The sequence below is a fragment of the Juglans regia genome, chromosome 7 (genome assembly GCF_001411555.2).
Source record: "Juglans regia cultivar Chandler chromosome 7, Walnut 2.0, whole genome shotgun sequence".
NCBI classification, from domain to species: domain Eukaryota; kingdom Viridiplantae; phylum Streptophyta; class Magnoliopsida; order Fagales; family Juglandaceae; genus Juglans; species Juglans regia.
In genome coordinates, this window is record NC_049907.1 from 20,875,491 (window position 1) to 20,896,163 (window position 20,673).

At 37.1% G+C, this 20,673-nt stretch overlaps 1 protein-coding gene across 4 annotated transcripts; it reads left to right on the forward strand.

Annotated features, from left to right (window-relative positions):
* Positions 1–1,042: 1,042 nt before the first annotated feature.
* On the forward strand, positions 1,043–15,168 carry LOC109003444 (ubiquitin carboxyl-terminal hydrolase 2-like). 4 transcript variants are annotated; one of them, XR_004801931.1, is made up of 5 exons: positions 1,043–1,227; positions 1,736–4,515; positions 12,866–13,787; positions 14,244–14,525; positions 14,610–15,168. XR_004801931.1 is itself a non-coding variant. In XM_018981563.2 (3 exons), exons 2-3 carry the CDS (start codon positions 1,742–1,744, stop codon positions 13,104–13,106), a joined length of 3,015 nt encoding a protein of 1,004 aa, XP_018837108.2. In that variant the 5' UTR covers positions 1,043–1,227; positions 1,736–1,741; the 3' UTR covers positions 13,107–14,166. The 4 variants fall into 4 exon arrangements, 1 of the variants encoding a protein (XP_018837108.2); XR_004801930.1 differs by having other exon boundaries at positions 14,244–15,168; XR_001998141.2 differs by having other exon boundaries at positions 12,866–13,652; positions 14,244–15,168.
* The last annotated feature ends 5,505 nt before the right edge of the window (positions 15,169–20,673 follow it).

Consider the following 20,673-nt stretch of genomic DNA (forward strand, 5'->3'; position numbering starts at 1 on the left):
AGGCTAGAAAATTGAAAACCTTTCAAGTTCCCAAGTAAGTCTATAAGCCTTGTTGTTTGGTAGGAGTTAATGAAAAGAGAGAGAGAAATGTATGGAGACGTTTGGATTCGAAGATGATTTGAGATGGATTATGAATAGTAATGAAATGAGTTGTGAATAGTAGTGAGATTTATGAATTAAAGTTGCTGAATAGTAATGAATAGTAATGAGATGAGTTTAGATGAACTGCGAATATAAACGTCTCTAAATGTGTATTTCATCCTTGTGTCCATATATAAATGGTTTAAAATATGAGTAAAAAGAAAAGTTTAATAATATACTCACAATTTTTTTTTTATAATCATATTTTAAAACGATGTTATTTATATAAAATGATGTTATTTTTATAAAATAATTTATAAAAATACTACTTATTTAAAATATAATTATATAAATAATTACAAAAAAAAATTATATGTCTATTATTTTCCAAAAAAAAATACATATATTTATGAAACAACTGGTATTCTTTCCTTTGGATCTTAAGGCTTTGGATAGAGGGATCCTAACTCCTAACTGCCCCACTCAACTCCCCTTTAACCTTCCTTTTTCACTTTTATTTCATCTTCATTGAAATAAATAAAAATACAAAAAAGCAGAAAATTATACTATCAGAAGAAAATAGTGTTAAATATAACAAGAAAATTAAAAATATTTAAGACATAAATAATAAAATTATTATTTTAAGACTTTTCCAATTAAATAAAAAATAAATAAATTTTAAAAGATAAAAATTATAGGTCCAAAAATCACACATCCATGAGAACAGTTATAAATACAAAATTTATCAGAGTTTACCTCTCAAATCTCAACGGTAAAACCATAAAGCTCTTCTCTTCTTCGTTATGATGTCGAGTGTTTTATTAATTAATCTTTATAATTTTGTAAATATTAAAATAAGATTATAAATAAAGTAAAATAAATCCAATAATAATTTATTTAAAAAAAAAAAAAAAAAAAAACTCACTTCCTTCGTTATTACTAACCTTCTGGGACTCAAGAGACAGGAGTAGGAGCTGCGCCATTCAAATGCGAACACCTCAGTCTCTGTGTCCCTCGAGGCTCGAACTTCGTTAGATCCCAACCCTCAAACATCAATCTTCGTTTCTCTCCTATGCAAGGTTTTGTCTGAGTCCCGTGCGAGAGGCTCTCTAAGCAATCTTTGGTCTTCTTCCTCCTGATTCTTAGGTACAAAATATCTTTTTATAAAGTTTTATTTTTTATTTTTTTTAAAAAAATGCAAGACTACGTTTGTGCCCAAACTTACGCTTTACTTCACCTTATAGATTGCTCTGGAACTCTTATTTTCACTTTTTAATCCACTGCGTCGTGTAGGTTCTGCTTCGAAATACCTGAATTCTTAAATTGCTTCTTTTACTTTTCTATATCCGTCTTAGCAGATACTGGGATTTGGGTTTTTGTTCATTTTCGTTGGCTCTCATTGATTATGCTTGAATTTTTGTTGTAGTAATAGAAACCCTGTAATTTTTTGTTTCCTGTTCTATCACTCTTAGTATATATTAGTAATATACGCGTCTATTTTCGTCGTTGTTTTGCTATGCCCATTAATGTACATATGAGTGGTTCTTGGGTTTGGATTTTTGTTTGCTGGGGCTTTTGTTGATTGCTTGTGGTGGTTTCTTTGATTATTGATTTATTGATGTAGTGCTTATCGGTGGTCTTGAATTGGTTTTAGGGATAAATGGGGAAGAAAGTCAAGAAGAAGAGCCGAGGTCCTCTGAAGGAGAAGCGGGTTGCGGCCCATTCCCCAAAAAAAGTTCCCCAACAATCTGACCCTAGTCCTGAGACTGCTGGTGATGAAGTTTCAGCAGTAACAGAGAGAAAACCCTGTTTTCATCTTGAAAAGGGCGTTGATTTGAGTAAACTGTCAGCTAGAATTGGGTCTTCAGAACCTATTATGTGTGAAGATTGTAGGGTTGATGGTAAGGGGAATAAGGGAAAAGGTAAACATGGGAAGAAGAAAGGTGGGGCTGCAGTTGATTCTATATCGGACTCAAGACCCATATGGGTTTGTTTGGAATGTGGGCATTATGCCTGTGGAGGGGTTGGACTCCCAACAGGCCCTCAAAGTCACACTGTTCGGCATGTTAGGCAGACTCATCACCCTTTGGTAATTCATTTTGAGAAACCTCAACTCTGTTGGTGCTTTCCTTGCAAAACACTCATTCCGATTGTGAAGATGGAAGACAATGGTGACCATAAAAATGTCTTATCAGATGTTGTGAAGTTGATAAAGGGGCGATCATCAGTAGGGTCCTCAGTGGATGTTGAGGACGCTTGGTTTGGGGGTGGCAGTGTTACAAGTGAAATTAAAGCAGGAAGCAGTGCACTGATTGATTTGGATTTAGGTGGCAATTATGTGATAAGAGGTCTGGTTAATCTTGGGAATACTTGCTTCTTCAATTCAGTCATGCAAAATCTTTTAGCCATGAAAATGTTGAGGGATTATTTTTTCCAGTTGGACACTTCTAGTGGCCCCCTTACGATTGCTTTGAAGAAGCTCTTTATTGAAACCAAGCAGGAAGGAGGATTGAAAAATGTGATTAATCCAAGAAGCTTTTTTGGTTGTGTCTGTTCAAAGGCTCCCCAGTTTAGGGGATACCAGCAGCATGACAGCCATGAATTGCTCCGTTGCTTACTTGATGGTTTATCTACTGAGGAGTTGGGCTCAAAAAAACAACTTAATTCCCCAAAGGGAGATGGCATTTCTTCAAATCTAAGTACTTTTGTGGATGCTGTATTTGGGGGCCAAATATCAAGTACTGTTTGTTGTGTTGAGTGTGGGTACTCTTCAACTGTGTATGAGCCCTTTCTAGATCTTTCCCTGCCAGTTCCAACTAAAAAACCTCCATCCAAAAAGGCACAAGCAGTAACTCGAGCTAAGAAAACTAAGCTGCCACCCAAGAAAGGTGGAAAGACTCGGCCAAAAGTTAACAAAGATGCAGATTTATTACCAGCTCAAAGTGTGTCAAACCTAGCAGCCAGCAATGATATTTCCTGCCAAGAACAGGCGGTTGAGGCCGTTGCAGAAAAGGAGATGGCCTTTTCATGTAATTCTATGCCATTAAGTTCCAGTGACCTAATAGTTGTGGCTGGTGAAAGTGGTTCGGCTTCACAGAATCTCTTAGCTGTTCAAGCTTATGAAAATGAGCAAGTCTTTGAGAATGTTGTAGAGCAAACATCAGCTTTATTGGATGATTTTACGTGGTTGGATTACATTGATCCGGAGACTGTATCAGATGAATGTCATTTGACACAAAGCAATGGTGTTTCAATAACTCAAGATCCTGAAAACAAGGATATATATCTGAATGACGCACCATTACAGGTTAGCTCTGATTCTAGCAGTCAGACTTTTTCAGCCAACGTTGAGCCAAATCTAAAGCCAGATTCTTCAGTGAATTATTGGGAAGATGAGCTCCCATTACAGGTTCAAGATACTGATGTGCTGTTGCTGCCATATAAAGAAGGAAGTCCCACTACTGGGGAGATAATCAAAGGAGGGGATGAAGCATCCTCATCAGTTGCTGGCTATGGACCAGATGAAATGGACTTCGATGGCTTTGGTGACATGTTCAATGAGCCTGAGATTTCTATGGGGCCTGCCCCAAGGCCCTCTTTCGATAACGTGGTTGCAGAAACTGTTGTTGTGGGAAACAACAGCGATTCAGATCCAGATGAAGTTGATAATACAGATTCTCCGGTGACTGTTGAGAGTTGTTTGGCTCATTTTATAAAACCAGAGCTTCTCGCAAATGAAAATGCTTGGCATTGTGAGAATTGTTCGAAAACTCTGCGACATGAGAGGTTGAGAGCAAAGAGGCCGGTGAAAAATGTGTCGACGATTTTGCTGAATGGAGATCAGATTGGCAGCCAAAATGAGCAACTGCTCTGTCCTGCTGAAGTTGGAAACTTGGCAAATGGTTATATGAAAAATGAGGCTTCTCTTGAAGATGCTGGTGAAATCTTGATTTTACATAAAGCAAAAATGGATTGTGCACAAATTGAAAATGGTCAAAGAGGCGAGCTGAATCCAGTTGTTTCTCAATGCGAAGAAGGAACGGGTGTGATAAACGGTGCACTTCCAGAGAAATTGCATTCTTCAGGTTGCTATAAAACTTGTTGTCAAGAAAGTTTTTGCGGTCAAGCAATTGAGTCATGTAATGTTCATGCACGAAATAGTGTGGAATGTACCACTGGTAAAGTGCATCACGATGAGTCCCTGTCTTTGGCTCAAAGCTGTGAATCTGAGGGAAGTGAGGACGAGGATATGAATTCCAAAAGTGTGAAGGTGAAAAGGGATGCCACCAAAAGGGTTCTCATTTACAGGGCCCCGCCTATTCTCACCATTCATCTTAAAAGGTTTAGCCAAGATGCTCGTGGTCGCTTAAGTAAATTAAACGGCCATGTCAGTTTCAGAGAAACAATTGACCTTAGGCCGTATCTGGATCCCAGGTATTCTCCCGTCTTCTAATGGTCATTTTGAATTATCAAAGCACCATTATTACATTCCTTTTATTTTCTCATCATGTTTGCATTTTGTTTATATTTACTCAGACAGCCTCTGTCAAAGCTATATTTTCCTCTATTTATAAAGTCAGTAGCATCTTAATCAGGATCATTTATTGTTGCTGTTGCTGTTACCGTCCTTTCTCTTTTGTGGTGCATATTAGATGTTTTTTTTAACTATATAATGAGTGGGATGGTATGAGCCAATGAAAACACAATACTAATTTTGTTGGCTTGATCCAGTTGGCTGGAGTTAATCATTTGAAAGTCATGGAAATTTGAATGTTTGTCATAGGTAGAAAAGTTATGGTGATATAATTTACTGTAGTGGCATAATGGAATATCATCAAATATAAAAGTGCTGTGCACATACAACCTGGCTGGATAGTGTAGAAGTTTTCTGGTGGAAATGCTTACCCCATCCTTGTCTTGTTTTCCCTATTTATAGTATCCTTGCTTCTGTTTTATGATGATCAGAAGACTTAGTTTTTATATGAATAATATGATTCTTGAGAGTTTGGTTTAACATTATTTTCAATTGCTATACTTTTTGAAAAGAAGAAAAGAAAGTTATAATGTAATTAATGTCAATCAAAATATTGGTGTCAGGATGAGGCTTTGTGTACACTTACCTTTTCTCAGTGTAGGAGCTTCATTGTGTTGAGTCAACTCTTTAAAATGAAAAACTGTTCTTGTCAAACAAAAGGGACCCACCAGTAATCAAAGAGAGAGACACTTCAAAATCTAATTTCTTCCATCTAACTGAAACGCTAAGAATGACATTTTTTGGAGCTTGTAAATATTAATTTTTTTATTAGTAAATAAAATTTTATTGATAATAAGAATAGGGCAAAAGCCCAGGTATATGGGACATATACAAGAGCGTCGTCTGAGCGTGCTAGTTCAGCGATACAAGAATTCATGGAAACCCATTCCATTGAAATCAATTACAACCGACCAATAAAGTAAAGTATTGAACCTAAGCTCTTTCATTGAACGCTCTCGATTTTCGAAGCTTCTGTCATTCATTTCCCTCCAAATGCACCACCATAAGCATGTTGGGACTGTCTTCCATATTGCTGCCTAAAGACCTCTCCAAGAAGCTAAGAGATCGATTACCATTCTCAACATCACCCAACAATGTGTTGTTGGTATTGTTCCTCCTATGCGAATTTTCCACCCGGTGGAAAATTTTGATGCATTTGTCCCCCTTCTTCAACCATAAGGCTCTCAATTTTTGTCTTCAAGATATTTCCTCTAATAATGTAACCCTTTCAAGTTCCACAAACACTTGGACTTTATGAGCTATCTTCTCTTCGGATAGTTCCCTAACCTCCTCCACACCCTCCAATCCTTTGAGTTCTTCAAACAGAGTATATTTTTGGCCTTCTACATTGCCAAACACTTGCTCATTCCATGCCTTCAGGTCTTTCTTCAAAGCTTGCAATTACTTGCCATGACATAGCATGGGTTTCCTTGAAGTTGGTATGATGACCACCACTGTTGGACTCTCTTTATGAATCCTTCTGATTTCAGCCACATATTTTCAAACCTAAAGTACCTTGGGTCTCTAGGAATGCCTCCACAATCAAGGAGGATGGGAAAATGGTCTGAGCAAAGCCTGTAGAGTCTCTTCTGAATAAGATTCGGGTAGCATGCTTCCCATTCAGGTGATACCAAGAATCTATCGAGCCTTGACCAAGAGTGGTGTTCTTAGTTATTCGACCAAGTGTAGGAGCCACCTATAAGAGGAAGTTCTAGTAAATCTTATTCAAAGATGAAGTTTGAGAATTCTATCATTGCCAAGTTGAAACTAGACCAAGTTGCATGGTCTATATTAAGACCATAAACACCTGCAAAGGTGCATTGGAATCCATCCACAATATTCTTGAACGAACAAGCTACCATGTAGTCGCCCACACAATCTTCCATCTTCTCCACCACCCTTTGATCCCACATCACTAAGATACCTCCCGAGCTCCATTGGATGGCAAATGAAACCACCCCACTTGACTACATCCCCTCAAACTTCTAACTGTATTTAAAGTGATGAGTTTTAATTTCGTTTCGTGTAAACATACAATGTCTACTTTCTATTTCCCAAGCTGGTTTCTGATTTTGAAGCATTTTTCCATCTCATTCAGACCCCTTACGTTCCACGAAATGATTTTTGGCTTCATAAAACTGCATCCGTTGCCTTTCCCTTCTATCTTGCACTGCCTGAACACCTCTCTTTAGCTTTGTAATTAAATGTCCAGTTGAGTCTTTTTAGTTCTCTACCTCTTTTCTTTGCTGAACTGAACTCATTTTCTGAGGTGATAAGACCAACCTCCATGGCTATAAGAAGAGCAATGAATTGGTCCTTGAAGCCATCACTGACGATCCCTACACAATGTTTGGATCTCCTTTACCTTATGTAGTACCCATTCTGACGCTTGGATATTGTTGTTTCTACTTGGGTGCACATAATTTAGTGGGAGGACTTCCTCCCAGGTTTCTCCTTCATTGTCTATGAAGCTCATCTGGGGTACCTTTGCCAGGTCAAATCTCGACCCTTGGCTTTGTTCTCCCACATCCCCATCGAGATCGTACACCACCATAGCCCCTAACGTCTCTGGTAAAAGTTCTGCCCCTGCTACAAGCATTTCACAATGCCCTTCCTCTACCCGAGCCCTATTCAAACTCAACCCTCCTTTTATGTGTTTTGATGCTGCCAGAGGTGTTTTGAATGTCTTTCTGTTGTCTTTTCCGTCACTTTCGGCTGCCCAAGTGTCTTTTTCTAAGTCGGAAGCATGTTTTACGGCCATATCATAAGTCGCCAGCGTTTTCGCCGTCATAACCTCCATCGGGATGCCAGTCACCTGATCACCGTGTTCCAGCAATGGTTTCTGTGCAGTCCCCTCCACAAGAGTCATTGGCATTGAGGAGTGTTTCGTGATTCTGGACGATGACCCAGTTTCGAAATGGGCAAACCCGTGTTTGACCTGCCGACTCCAGATTGGTTTGCCTGTGAGTTGATGAGCCTTGTCGTTCCCTTTCTCGGCCCGCGAAAGAAGCAGCCCACTTGGTTTTCTTTTGACACCCAAGCCGAACTCTTAAGTCCAAGAGGCCAGATTGCTTTTAAAGAATCCAGTTTGATTTTGGCTCAGGTCCATTCCAAAGCCCATTTCATCTTCCACTCTCCTTATAAGTTGAGTCACTGCATCTCTCGCTTCCAACAATTGCTTTTTCAGAGATTTGAGGTCCCTGGTCACTCAACCTGCACAGCCAGCAGTTGCCCATTTCATGTTTGCCTTTTTCTGAACCACAGATGATTCAAAGTATGTCCTCTTTTGCTTTTGCTGCGTGCCCTTACCAACGGATACAACACCACCCTCCATATTTCCATTTCTGCCCCTGTTTCGATGTTACGCTCCTGTCGAACCTACCAACACCGCCTTGTACAATCTTCCAGCCACCATGATCCCCCCTGCTATTGGTGGTTTTCCTTTACCACCTTCACTTATCTGTAGTGCTCTTCCATCTTTTCCTACACTCCTCTGTTTGGCAAACCAGAAATGCTTTTTTTCGATACATTGTCAGGGGATCTTTCGCATAGCTCCCTAAGCTCCTAGGCCATCTTTCTCCACCCCTTCCTTCTACTTCTGCAGGGATGATAAGGATGCCTCTTCTCCCACCACCGCTGTACTCTATAATTGCCAAATATCTGCCATATTCATTAGAGCTGCGTAGTGCTATGAAGGATCTACTGCCATCACGAGAAGTTCTGATAAACTCTTTTTCTTCTGACCAGGAGCACTCCTCTAGTGTCTTCACTACCCGTTTTACACTAAATGTTCCCAATACTAGCTCCTTCACCACCTTTCTGCCTCTCTCTACAATGCGCACCCATCGACCACCTTCCACCGAGAGTTCAAAAAATTTTTATTATAGGAGGATCAGTTTGGTTGTCCCATCATTAAAAGATTACACCCCTTAATAACACTAAGAAAATTACTAACACCAGCACGAATCAGTGAACAACAAAAATGGAATTGAGAAAGGGAAATGGAAAAGTGAAACTAGCTGTTGATGTTCTCTGACCCTAAAATTTTCTAAACATTAGCCCTGTGAAATTTGATAATTGAAAAGTTATCTGCATTGCACAAAGTGTGTTGTATCTTTTGTAACATTCCCCATTAATTTTGGAATCAAATTATGGAAATTTTTTTTTTTAATTTTTTTTTCTTTTTTGTTTTTTGTGTTGAAGCCTGTTAAGTAGGCTGAAACTTTTTTTTTTAAAGGCTAAACTTAATATAAAAGAAGCCGTAGCCCAGGTACACAGGAAAAGAGAATTATCAAAAGGCAAGCCAGCAGTTTGTTTAGTTGAGTCACTCATAAGAAGACCTTTGAGAATATCATGGTGGGAGTTAACAGAGATGCAACTATGTGAGAAATGTGAGGCGCATGATAAACTACTGCACATGATAAACTACTGATCATGATATTCGAAGTAGTCCTTTTACACTACACCAGCCATTTAGTTCTAAAAATAAATTTGGGATTAGTCAGGACTAAGTTCTTGGACACCTGGTGCCAATAAAAAAAAAACAATTCCAAGCATAAATTAGTCTCTAACAAAGTGATGGTTTTATGTGGTGAGAAAATAAAGGTGAACAGACATTAGAATTGGATCCTTCAAGTGAGTTAGAAGCCACTTTTCCATAATTTTGATATGTGTGCTAGTTCTTTTTCTTATGTAAATGTAGAAGAGTCCTGCTCCTCTAGTGTTGTAACACCCAGTCCCACATTGGGAAAAGGAATGACTCACATAGAGTGGGCAAGTTATTAAGGTAATCATTCATGTATTAAATCCTCTGGGTTTATAATTAATTTTAAAAAGTTTCAAATTGACTGTTCGTTTTTAAAATTATAGCATAAATGTTAACGCTTTACCTAAGTCATTAAATAGGGTATCAGAGCACTTTGTAAGGCCAATCATGTGATAATGGAGCACTGTATGACATGGTCCTCACAACATCGTCAGAAATTTAAGAAAAAACTTTGTAACATCCCAGTTACATATAGGGAAAAGGAATAACTCACATAGAGTGGGTAAGCTATAAAAGCAGTCATAGGTGTTAAGTCCCACATTGTCTAGGTGGTGAAACCGTATTTTATAAGTAATTCTTGGGAAATTTCATATTGACTAGTCATTTTGGGATTATAATTAGCATTGTCTCTGGATTGATGCAAGTGTACAGATTGTATGCAAGAGGTCCTACTATTACACCCACTCTATAGTTTAACAGATGAAGTCCAACAAAAGATAGAAGGTTGCCCTAAGCTGTCATTGAATACATGAATCCTGGCATGGTAGTAGAAAGCTGCACTCCATTAGAAGTCCAGTTATTATGTCCACTAAAGAATCCCCATTGTGCATGAGTTGTGTAACAGACATTAAAAAGTTTGTAGTAACAGGGCAATGGCTCTTATAACCAATGTCATCCTCTCCCTTTTGAAAGGATTGAATGTGAGGTCACATGTCCAATCTTATATGGGTGCAGGAGTTGTGTATTTACCGTGAGTAAAACCCTAGTACAGATGATCAATTGACTCTCTTATGAGATTTCGCATGTCACATTAAAATTTTCAAACTCCCCCTCTCTTATCATCCTCTTTTCTGCATCATGCCATGTTAATATGCAACTAGCTTTTCACCTACTTTGAGTATATCGGTAGAAGTTGCTCTCCTTTTGTCTTTTATTGTACATGTCTGTGTCTGTCTGTCTATGGCATAATAATGATTTACAAGTAGCTGGACCTGGATCTTTGTTGGGTAAGTTGTTTATCATTATCATGTGTAAACTCTTGATTCACATAATGTGTAGTGAACATCTTTACCGTTCTTATGTGTATTTTCTGTACTTTTCTGTACTTTTCCCATCTTTCTTTTTGGATTTCTATACACTTGTTTTTCATTCCTCATTTATGGTCAAGACTAAGCATTGGATTTTGGTTACAAAGTTCTTTTGTTTTTTGCACAAAGACCCATCAGGTGCAGCCTAGCAGTCAAAGAGTGAGCTTAGGATGAGCTGTAGACTCGGACATCCTGCATTCAATTTCACTTTAGCAGTTCCCCTAAATCACCATATACATGGTTTTGATGGGCAAGGGTTTTGTACTCTAGGTTTACTCCCAAGGGGCGGGTCTGGAGGACCCTACCTTGGTGAGGTTGTACGTCATTAAAAAAAGGCACAAAATGTTATGTGAAGTTTTCTGCTGGGAGTCCTCTTTCTGATTTAGTTTTTGTTAAGTAGTGGAACAACAAACGTCAAAGAATCTGTACATATTCGTGTATAGGATGAATATGATAGGGATGTCAATTCGTGTTCGCAGATTGGGTCGGGTCGTGAGTATTAGACTATATGGGTCAACCCAAACCCAATCTGTTTAATAAAATGGGTCAGATCCTAAAACCCTAATACGACCTATATAAATAACAGGTGACATGACACGACCCTCTTAACCCATTTAATAACTAACTTTTATTGGGTTAATCTTGACACGACGCATTTAATCCGTTTCATATAAATGGGTTAAGTTAACCCATATATTTAATTTTTAATCCAATTAATATAATTTTATGAGGGCTGCTAGAGACATAAATGAATCTCACAAAGAGATCCACACACTGAGGTGGCACATTGGTAGTGTGTCACGTCTTTTTGTTTTCTCTCTCTCTTTCTCCTCCCCTCCCTGTGCCTCTCCCCTCCTCCCCCTTTCCCCTATGCCTCTCCCTCTTCCTCCTTTCCCTCTCCCTTTCCCATTAGGCAGTGTTGTCTCCCCCCCCCCCCTGTGGGGTGGTTCCCTACCACCCCAACCAACGGACGGCGGCTGCCGACCACGCAAGCTTTGCACTGCAAGCTCACGGCACTGCTATGGGCTCTGTGTCCCCTCTGGTGGTCACTACTTGGACCGTCGGAAACTTCTACTGGCTTAGGGGTGGTTCCCAACCACCCTGGCCAACTGACGATGGCCATCGACCACGCACAGTGCATAGCGAGCTCAATGTCCCCCAGCAGTGTCGCTTGGACGGCTAGCGTCTTCTGCCCACCCTAAGGTGGTCCTCGACCACCATGGCGGGCATGGGGGGAGAGAGAGAGGGAGACATGGCACACTTGCAGTGTGCCACATCAGTGTGTGGGATCCCTTTTGTCTATAGTGTTTTTCTAATTTTATATATAATAAAAGAATAACTATATGAATCATTTACAATTACAACTTGACTTTGTTCTCGAACACCTAGTGGCATGGTGCCAATAGAAAAAAAAATTACAACTGGATTCATGATAACATATTTTATTATCAATATTCAAATCAATAATATATAAGAAAATGAATATTTTCATAAAATAAAATTACATATTAACAAAAAAGTTTAATGGTTTGAGATATGAAGTAGTCAAATACTAATATCAATGTTACATATTCTCGACAACAAAAAAATACATATAAGACTAAACATTTATAAAATTTGAAAATAAAATTTATTCGTCCTATATTGGTGGATTGTGGGTTTCTCTGGTTGACCTACAATTGACCCGTTTATTAATCATATTTTATTAGGTTAACGTGTTTTGATCCAAATCCATTTATATCAAACCTGGACCAGCTTATTTTGTGTTGGGTTCACAGTTCGTGTCATATATTGTCATCCTTAACAAATCACGATGTCATGGGCTTTCGTATTAGTTCTTTGTTTTTTATTCATGTGAAGGCATGATTCTAGAATATGTCAATTTTAGGTCAAATAAGCACTCTGCTGTATATTCAGTTGCTATGGTCACCCGATTGCCTCTCATTAATGAAACATCAGGCAACATATTCGAAAAATTATAATCGTAGTTTGTTGAAACATGTTGGTGAATGAGCCTTGCCAGTTAGCTAGGTGGTCGCTTATCATATTTGCAATATAAAATGCTTTTCCTGCGCATGGGTAATGTAACAGCATATGAAGCTGATTATCAGTCCACGAGAAGTGTTTTTTCTATGATTTTATTTGTTTCAACTTATGAGATAGAAATACAGTGACTTTTTGATAAAAGTTTTAAGATTAATTTTTTCTTGTGTGATACAATCTAGGCTTAATTGCTCCTCTATCGTTTTTAAGGATTTTAATAACATCCCAAACGCACTAGTCATCATGACCACAAGTTTTTTGGTGCGAGAATAAGTTTTTGACACGTTTATGTCTTGTGATGACTGATTCTTATGTATGAAGAACTCCAATATTTTCTTTCTTGAGCATGTACAGGTGTATAGACAAAGAGAAACACCATTACCGCCTAATTGGAGTAGTGGAGCATTCTGGGACCATGAGAGGAGGCCATTATGTTGCATTTGTGAGAGGGGGCCAGAAGAGCAGCAGAGGAAATGATCAGAAAGAAAATGATGGTTCTGTGTGGTATCATGCCAGTGATGCCTATGTGCGGCAGGCTTCCCTGGATGAAGTTCTTGGTTGCGAGGCCTACATATTATTCTATGAAAAGATTTGAGATAGATCTACTTTTGATACATATACGTTTCCCAGAGATACAGTTTGGGGATAGCTTGAGCACCCCAAATTAGGGGGGAGAGAGAGAGAGAGAGAGAGAGGGCAAGTGAGTGTACAACAGCAATTACCCTTATCTCAATACCCAATTTTTTGACATGTCATGAGTTGTAAGATTTATACCTTCATATTATTTCATCAGAAGTTTTGGATCCCACTACCCGGAATCCCCCCCTGCCCACGCCCCATTTTTTAAGGGTAGGTACATCGCCTAGGATCTTAGCTGCATGAATTACCAATGGTTTTCAGTAGGATGCTCAACTGTACTTGTCCAGATTCTTCAATTATTGATGCTGGGAATTCCTTCAGCCAAAGCTCATAAGATGTGCACAGCCTTCCCCTCAATTGTCTGTGAGATGATCATCTGCTCAGGATGGAAGTTCAAGAACAAGATTATTCTAAAATGGCGTCTGCATCAGCCCTTGCATTGTAAAGATGATGGTGCAGCCGTTCATTGCGACTAATTAAACACCGGTGCATCAATCTACAGGTTCTGAAATTTGATGTATTTCTTAATTCATCTACAAAGCCTTGGTCAAGTTATCTTTTGGTTATGATAATCTTTTGCTATAAGAGTGTTGAGGTAGGCCGCCTAGTTCCAGGAAGAAGTCACTTTCACCAATTGGTAGGGATTGCTATGTTCTATCTCATCTAATCTTGATTTAATCTCTTTGATATTCCTGAACTTTGTTTCTTCAAGAGTAAGGTTTAAACTTCTGCAACCATTGAAGATACCAAGTGATGTGTGCATGCATGTGTATAGTTTTTTTAAAACGATAAATGAACTGCTCACCTCCTCGCCTGCTTTCGTTATTTCTAGTAAGATTGCTCCGCAAAGTAGGGGTTGTTGGGAGTTACAAAGCAATATCAATTTGGGAGAGATGTCCTCCCAACTAGTCAATACTCTAGTAAAGATTATCGAGATTCGAGGATGGTTTTCTTTAAAAACACTTAGTTACATTTGGATGTTGAGATGAGTTAAGTTGAGTTGTGAATAGTAATATTTTATGGATCCCATTGAGATTAGTTTAACTTTTTTAGGTTGAGATGAGTTTAACTTCTGAATAAATCTTCTCATCAGTCACTGGATCAAATCCTACACTCCACACCCTACATGTGAACCTCTGCCCTAAACGGCCTCACCTCCCCCATCTCAGCCCTGTGATGGTGAGTCCAAATTGTGGTGATGATCTCGGGATAGTGTTGTGAAGTCGAGATAACATGATGAATAAGAGAAATAGAGAAATGACAAAAGGAAGAGGAAGGATCTCGGCGTGGGTTTCTCAGAATGGCACGAGATGGCGGAAGGTGGCTGATCGGTATTCTCTGTGATGGTCCGAGTACTTTCCTATGGCGATTGATGGTGTGTGGTGTTAGTTTTTCATTTCTTCTACTTCTAAAATCCATGTTGTTACTGTTTCGACTTCTTGATTTTGTTGTTGCGTAGTGGTGGCGGGAATTGGAGAAACTAAGAGGTGTTTCACGATGCTACTGAGGTGATTCCCTATGGTGGTGCACGGTGGAGGGTTGAGACCGGTGCAAGAAAACTTGCTCTGTTTTGACTTCCTAAAATAGAGGCTCTCGGGTTGCATGTGGCGACGGTGGGTAGTGGCTCTCTCTCTCTCTCTCTCTCTCTCTCTCTCTCTCTCTCTGTGTGCACGCGCACGTGCGCATGTGTGTTAGCCCTTTCCCTTGGTAGGCCTAGATAGTGGGGTGAGATCGGCGAAGGGGAGAACGCAAGGAGGGGAGATGCAGGAGGGAGGGGCAAAAATTTCAAATGTAAAATGTAAGAGGTAAACGTGTGTTTAGAAGAAAAAGACATGTCAAAAAGTGTGCGGTGTGCTGTAAACAATAGGCGGATGTATAACAAATATCTAAACTTCTTATATTGAAATGTATGGAGTAAGTTGAGATGTGTTTAATTTTTTTTATGTGAAGTTGAAAAAATAGTAGGTCTCATCTGGTGTAAGACGAGTTGAGTTGAATTCATCTTCCAAACATAGCCAAAAAAGTCAACCATGTTATTATATATATACATATACATATTTATTTAATTTTCTTGGTTTTCATTGTTTTATACAGAAGTTATTTTTACATTTCTTATAGTGTTTTTATTTCTTTATATCTAATATATGTTTTATGTTTTTATTTTAGCATGTATTTTGATGACTTTGACTTCCACGTCAACCCAATACAGCATTCCCATCGGCATAAGGCTTTTTAGCCAAAATTTGGAGAAAATGTGTTAAAATTAAGGGTGGCAAATCATGTTTTTGTGTCGCATCATGTCAAGTTATAAACATTCGATTATATAGGTCAACTTGAACCTAATCCATTAAACTAAACATGCCAAACTTTTAAATTCTAATTTAACCCATTTAGATAATGGATTGTGTCGTGTCACCCATTTTGATATGTTTAATAATTAATTAAAAATATGTTAACATGACATGACTCATTTAAACTTGTTTTTTTCATGTAAATGGATTGAACTAAAATGTATAATTCATTTGACCTGATTAATATAATTTCACATAAAAGTTAAAATCTATATTTATTAATAACTGCAATATTTTAAAAAATATATATCAATATTTTTCAAATTTTAACATATAGTAAAATCAATATTATAAACTATACATAACAAATATAGGCATAGGTCTAAAATTACAATCTCAACAATAAAAACAATAAAAATATAGGCATACTAAGAAATATCAATAGTAAAACCTAACAATAATAAAATTTTAATTTTGAAATAAATTCTAAATGGGTCAAAACGGGTTAATTTCATGTTAAACAGGTTGATCCATTTATAAGCCGTATCTTAACGGATCAACTCATTTTTACCCGAATTCGTTAACATCAAATCCAAGCCCGTTAATTTCGTGTCGTGCTCATATTGAGTTTACAAGTCATGTCACATATTGCTACTCCTAGTTAAAATATTCCTCCATCTGGCTGTGTTTTTTGAGAAATAAATTTAGGAAAATAATAATTCTACGCATCATCTCTACATCACACGCATACTTTTCTTTTTTATTTTTTCATTTTTTTTTCTTTAGTAAGTGTGTGATGTAAAGATGATGAATAGAAGAACTCACAAATTTAACCTTGCTACAATAGCTCCTCAAATTTAAGGATCTAACATCTCATTCCCCATAAAATTTCCTATAATTTAGCTCAAAAGTATATTTCCTAAAATTTTTTTCTAAATTTTACTCATCTTTCAAAATCTCCTACATCTCATTCCCTATCATTTCTCTATTATATTAAAATAATATTTTTCTATTATTTCTTTATTACTTTTTTCTCACTTCCATTTACAAACTTAACTACTCAATATTTTTTCTTATATTTTGAACTATTACTCTAGTGAATATTTTAAACAAAAATTTAAATTTTTTTTTGTGGATATGATAATATTTTTAAAATTAATTTTTTATATTTTCGTAATTAATTAAATTATTTTTAAAATTATTATTTAAAACTATAACAAATATGAGTATGAGAGAAAATGTAAATGATTAGAAGAAGAATTTATTTTATGTATTAGAATAAAATATTGATAAAAAATAGTTTTGGGGATGAATACTGATTCCTTATATTTGGGGAATCACTGTTTATGCCCTAAACCTTTTCCCTAAAATGGGGGATTAAGATGTATGGAGTATTTTGATCAATACTCTAAAATAAATTTCATATTATAATGAAAGTGGTGCTTTGGGGCATGGGATGTGGATGCTCTTAGCATTCTCATCCAGTTCCTTAAATTTTTCTCTAAATTTTAGCAAAAGATACACTTCTATAATTTTATCATAAACTTTACTCATCTTCAAAAAATCTTCTACATATCATTTCTAATCACTTCTCTATTTTATTAAAATAATATTATTATATTCTTTCTTTATTACTTTTTTCTCTCACTTCTATTTTCATTTTTAACCACTAAGTCTTTTGTCTCATTCTCTTCTTATCAAATATCACATTCTAATAATTTTATAAATATTTATATGATTTTTTCCCTAATACAGTATTATTTTTCAATCCAACATCGGTATTAAAAATAATAATTTTTTTAATATGTACATTTTCCAACGTGATGGTAGTTTTCAATATGATTAATTCCGCATATACTTGGGTAATAATAACTTTTGCAATTGTCTAACGATAACATTTTTTCATTTTCATATAACGATAATATTTTTTTCAGTTTCTCTAACAGTAATATATATATATATATATATATATGCGTATATTCATGATAAATGTTTTTATCCATTTTCCAACTGTAATATTTTGAAAACCTGCCTCCAATGGTAACATACTTTGTCATTTTTTCAACGGTAACTTGTTCGTCTTTTTTCTAACGGTAACATTTTTTATCCTATATGTAATAGTAACTTTTTCCTCTATAAATATGCTTGAGACTAGCATTCACATTCTCAGAAACCCAAGTCTCATCTCCAACTCCCTTCATCAAATGACTCGTTCCTTTTCTCACAAATTGTTCGCATACTTGTCATCTGAAGTTGAGTTGGATGATATTCTTAATGCCGAGGCCGATGGAGAGTCATCAAGGCATCATGGCAATCATCAACGTCGTAAGTTTATTCGGCGTGATCATATTCAAAGACACGAACGCCTTTTCCACCATTATTTCACAAAAAATTTAATATATCCCTCGAAGCTATTTCAAATGAGATTTTGGATGAGTCGTCCCCTATATCTCCGTATTCTAAATGAGTTAGAGGCTTACGAGCCCTAATTCGTCCATAGAAGAAATAATGTCGGAAGACTTGGTTTATCTTCTATGCAAAAAATAACTGCAGCACTTAAAATACTAGCGTATGGAATTATTAGAGATTTTATGGATGAATACATACGTATTGGAGAAAATACCGCAATGGAGAGCCTAAAAAGATTCTACAAGACAATCAACTATTTTTTCGAATGAATATTTGTGGTCTCTAAATGCCAATGATATTGCTCGATTGCTTGCGATTGGTGAACAACAAGAATTCCCAGGAATGCTGTGAAGCATTGATTGCATGCATTGGAAGTGAAACAATTGTCTCGTTGCCTGGAAATGTATGTACTTCGGCCACATCTGTGAACCAACTATTATTTTAGAAGTAGTTTCTTCTATGATCTTTGGATATGACATGCATTTTTTAGTATACTCGATTCACATAACAATATAATGTGTTAGAGAGATCTTTTATTTTTACGGAACCTGCCCATGGACATGCTCGTCCAGTTAATTACACAATCAATAGCAACGACTACACTATAGGGTACTACCTTGCTAATGGTATTTATTCCAAGTGATCAATGTTTGTGAAGACGATTCCATCACCCTAATGGAATAAGAAGAAAAACTTTGCCGCAGCACAAGAATCCGCAAGAAAAAATGTCAAGCGTGCATTCGGGGTACTTCAACAACGATTTGTAATCGTTCGTGGACCTTCCCGATTTTTCGAAGTCAAAGAGCTAACAAATATAATGAAAGCATGTGTTATTATACATAACATGATCATTGAGGACGAGCGTGATGATAGTCAGGGTCCGAACATGGAGTATGATCAAGTTGATGATGATATTCCAGAACTGTCGCGCAATCCAACAAGTTTACCAACTTCATTAAGTGCCATTATGAAATTAGAGATAGCTCGACACATCATAAGCTACAAGCAGATTTAATTGAACTTTAATGGCAGATTTATTCCCAACAATAGAAGAGAAGGTTATGTTAGATTCTCTATCTTCTCATTAGTAGCAACCATATATTCCTGTTTCCACAATTTCCATTCTAAAAAACATGTTTTCTTCAAGAGCATGTTGATTGTTACTGTAATATTTTCATTATTTGTCATAGTTTAAATATTTGTAATGTCGAACTGTAATCAAGCAACATCTATCTATGTTAGACTCAAATTCAATGACCATATTTTTCTATCTTCTCAATAAATACTTGCTAACGTACAAATTAAGAAATACCTTGTCTTACATGCCAAAGTTTGAAGTATTAACCCTCAACATCAGTCTCAACACTCAAGCAAGTTATACTAATGTGTCGAGCAAGTTATACAAATGTCCGAATACTTAATAAAAAATAAGTTACACAAAGAATCGAAATCAATTTTATGATGCATTTCGTCTTGTCAATATCTCCATTTGAAGTTGCTGGAAATATATTCGTTGAACTCCAGCCAATTTACTCACATCGAGCAACATTACTTGCTCCTCTCTCCCAAAGGGCGATTTTCAGTTTCTCCGCCTCCAACCTCAGTCTCTCGTCCTCTTGTCTACTTTTATTTCCCTTACTTTCTCGATCAAATGTCATTTTCTCGGCCTTAAGTCGAAAAAATTCTTTCTCTTGAGCACGTGACTTCTCCAAGAGAGTATACTTACGCTTGCTTAGCTCCACAAGCTCATCTGATGGCATACCTTGGGCCTTACGTTTTCCTTTTTCAGCTTTTCTTTCCATTGGCCTATCCAATTCAATGACATCATTATTCACCAGAATCTCGGCCTCTGTACCATCAACTGAATCCATAGGTGAATCAAGTACAACTGCTGAGATACACGAATATGTCGAGGGCATCGTCGGCCTTCGCTTCATCCCGTCCTTTGTGCAATGCTAAATTCGTTTCGGCTTGTCATTCAACAGCTGCTAACAATGCTTGAACTGAAAGTATGTTTTCTCAAACAATTAGTACATAATATTCGTTTTGTCAAACTTCTAATTCAAACATAAAATCAATAATTAACCACCTATTAAAGATAAAGGAAACATAACGCATAAATAAATAATATAAAAATGGATGTTTATACATTATCTTGATCAGTCACGTCACTTTGATTCAACCCTTCAACTTGGACGAGTTTATTACAAAATTTGTTTGTCGCCTTTTGAATGGTAGACCACCTATGTATTAAGGAGCCAACACTTCGCTTATTTGTACTTTCTTTATACTCATTGAAGTATTGACTAACTTTTTTCTAAAGTTGGGCGTGTTTTTGGTTCATTTCCTGGATGGCATCAACGCTACTATTCAGCCATGCGAAGACAAGTAACTTGTCTTATTCGAATGTGAAATTTGCACCCTTGATTGATTTTCTTTGAGAGAAAGGATCTACTTGGAGTAGGGGTGGAGAGTCATCCAAAGTCAGGGGATCTTTCATTTTGATCACCATAAATGTGGTCAATTTTAGGCTCTTGAGTTAGGAGGCTGGTGAAGAATATATTTTCATGGTCTTGTGAATCCATCTCTAAACAATTTTCAACACAGAAGAATTGATACACATGTTAGACAATTAAGAACAATATTTGCAAGTGATTTTGGTAGCCGGCTCAGGAATCCTATGATAACATATGACCACACTTGGCACCCTCCCTCGCAGGGCTACAACAACCAGTTGTCACTATTTATTGGTCATTCGGGTTACCATACCATGGAGGCTGGTGCCAAAGTGCCAACTGGTGCTAAATGTCCCAACGAGAATTT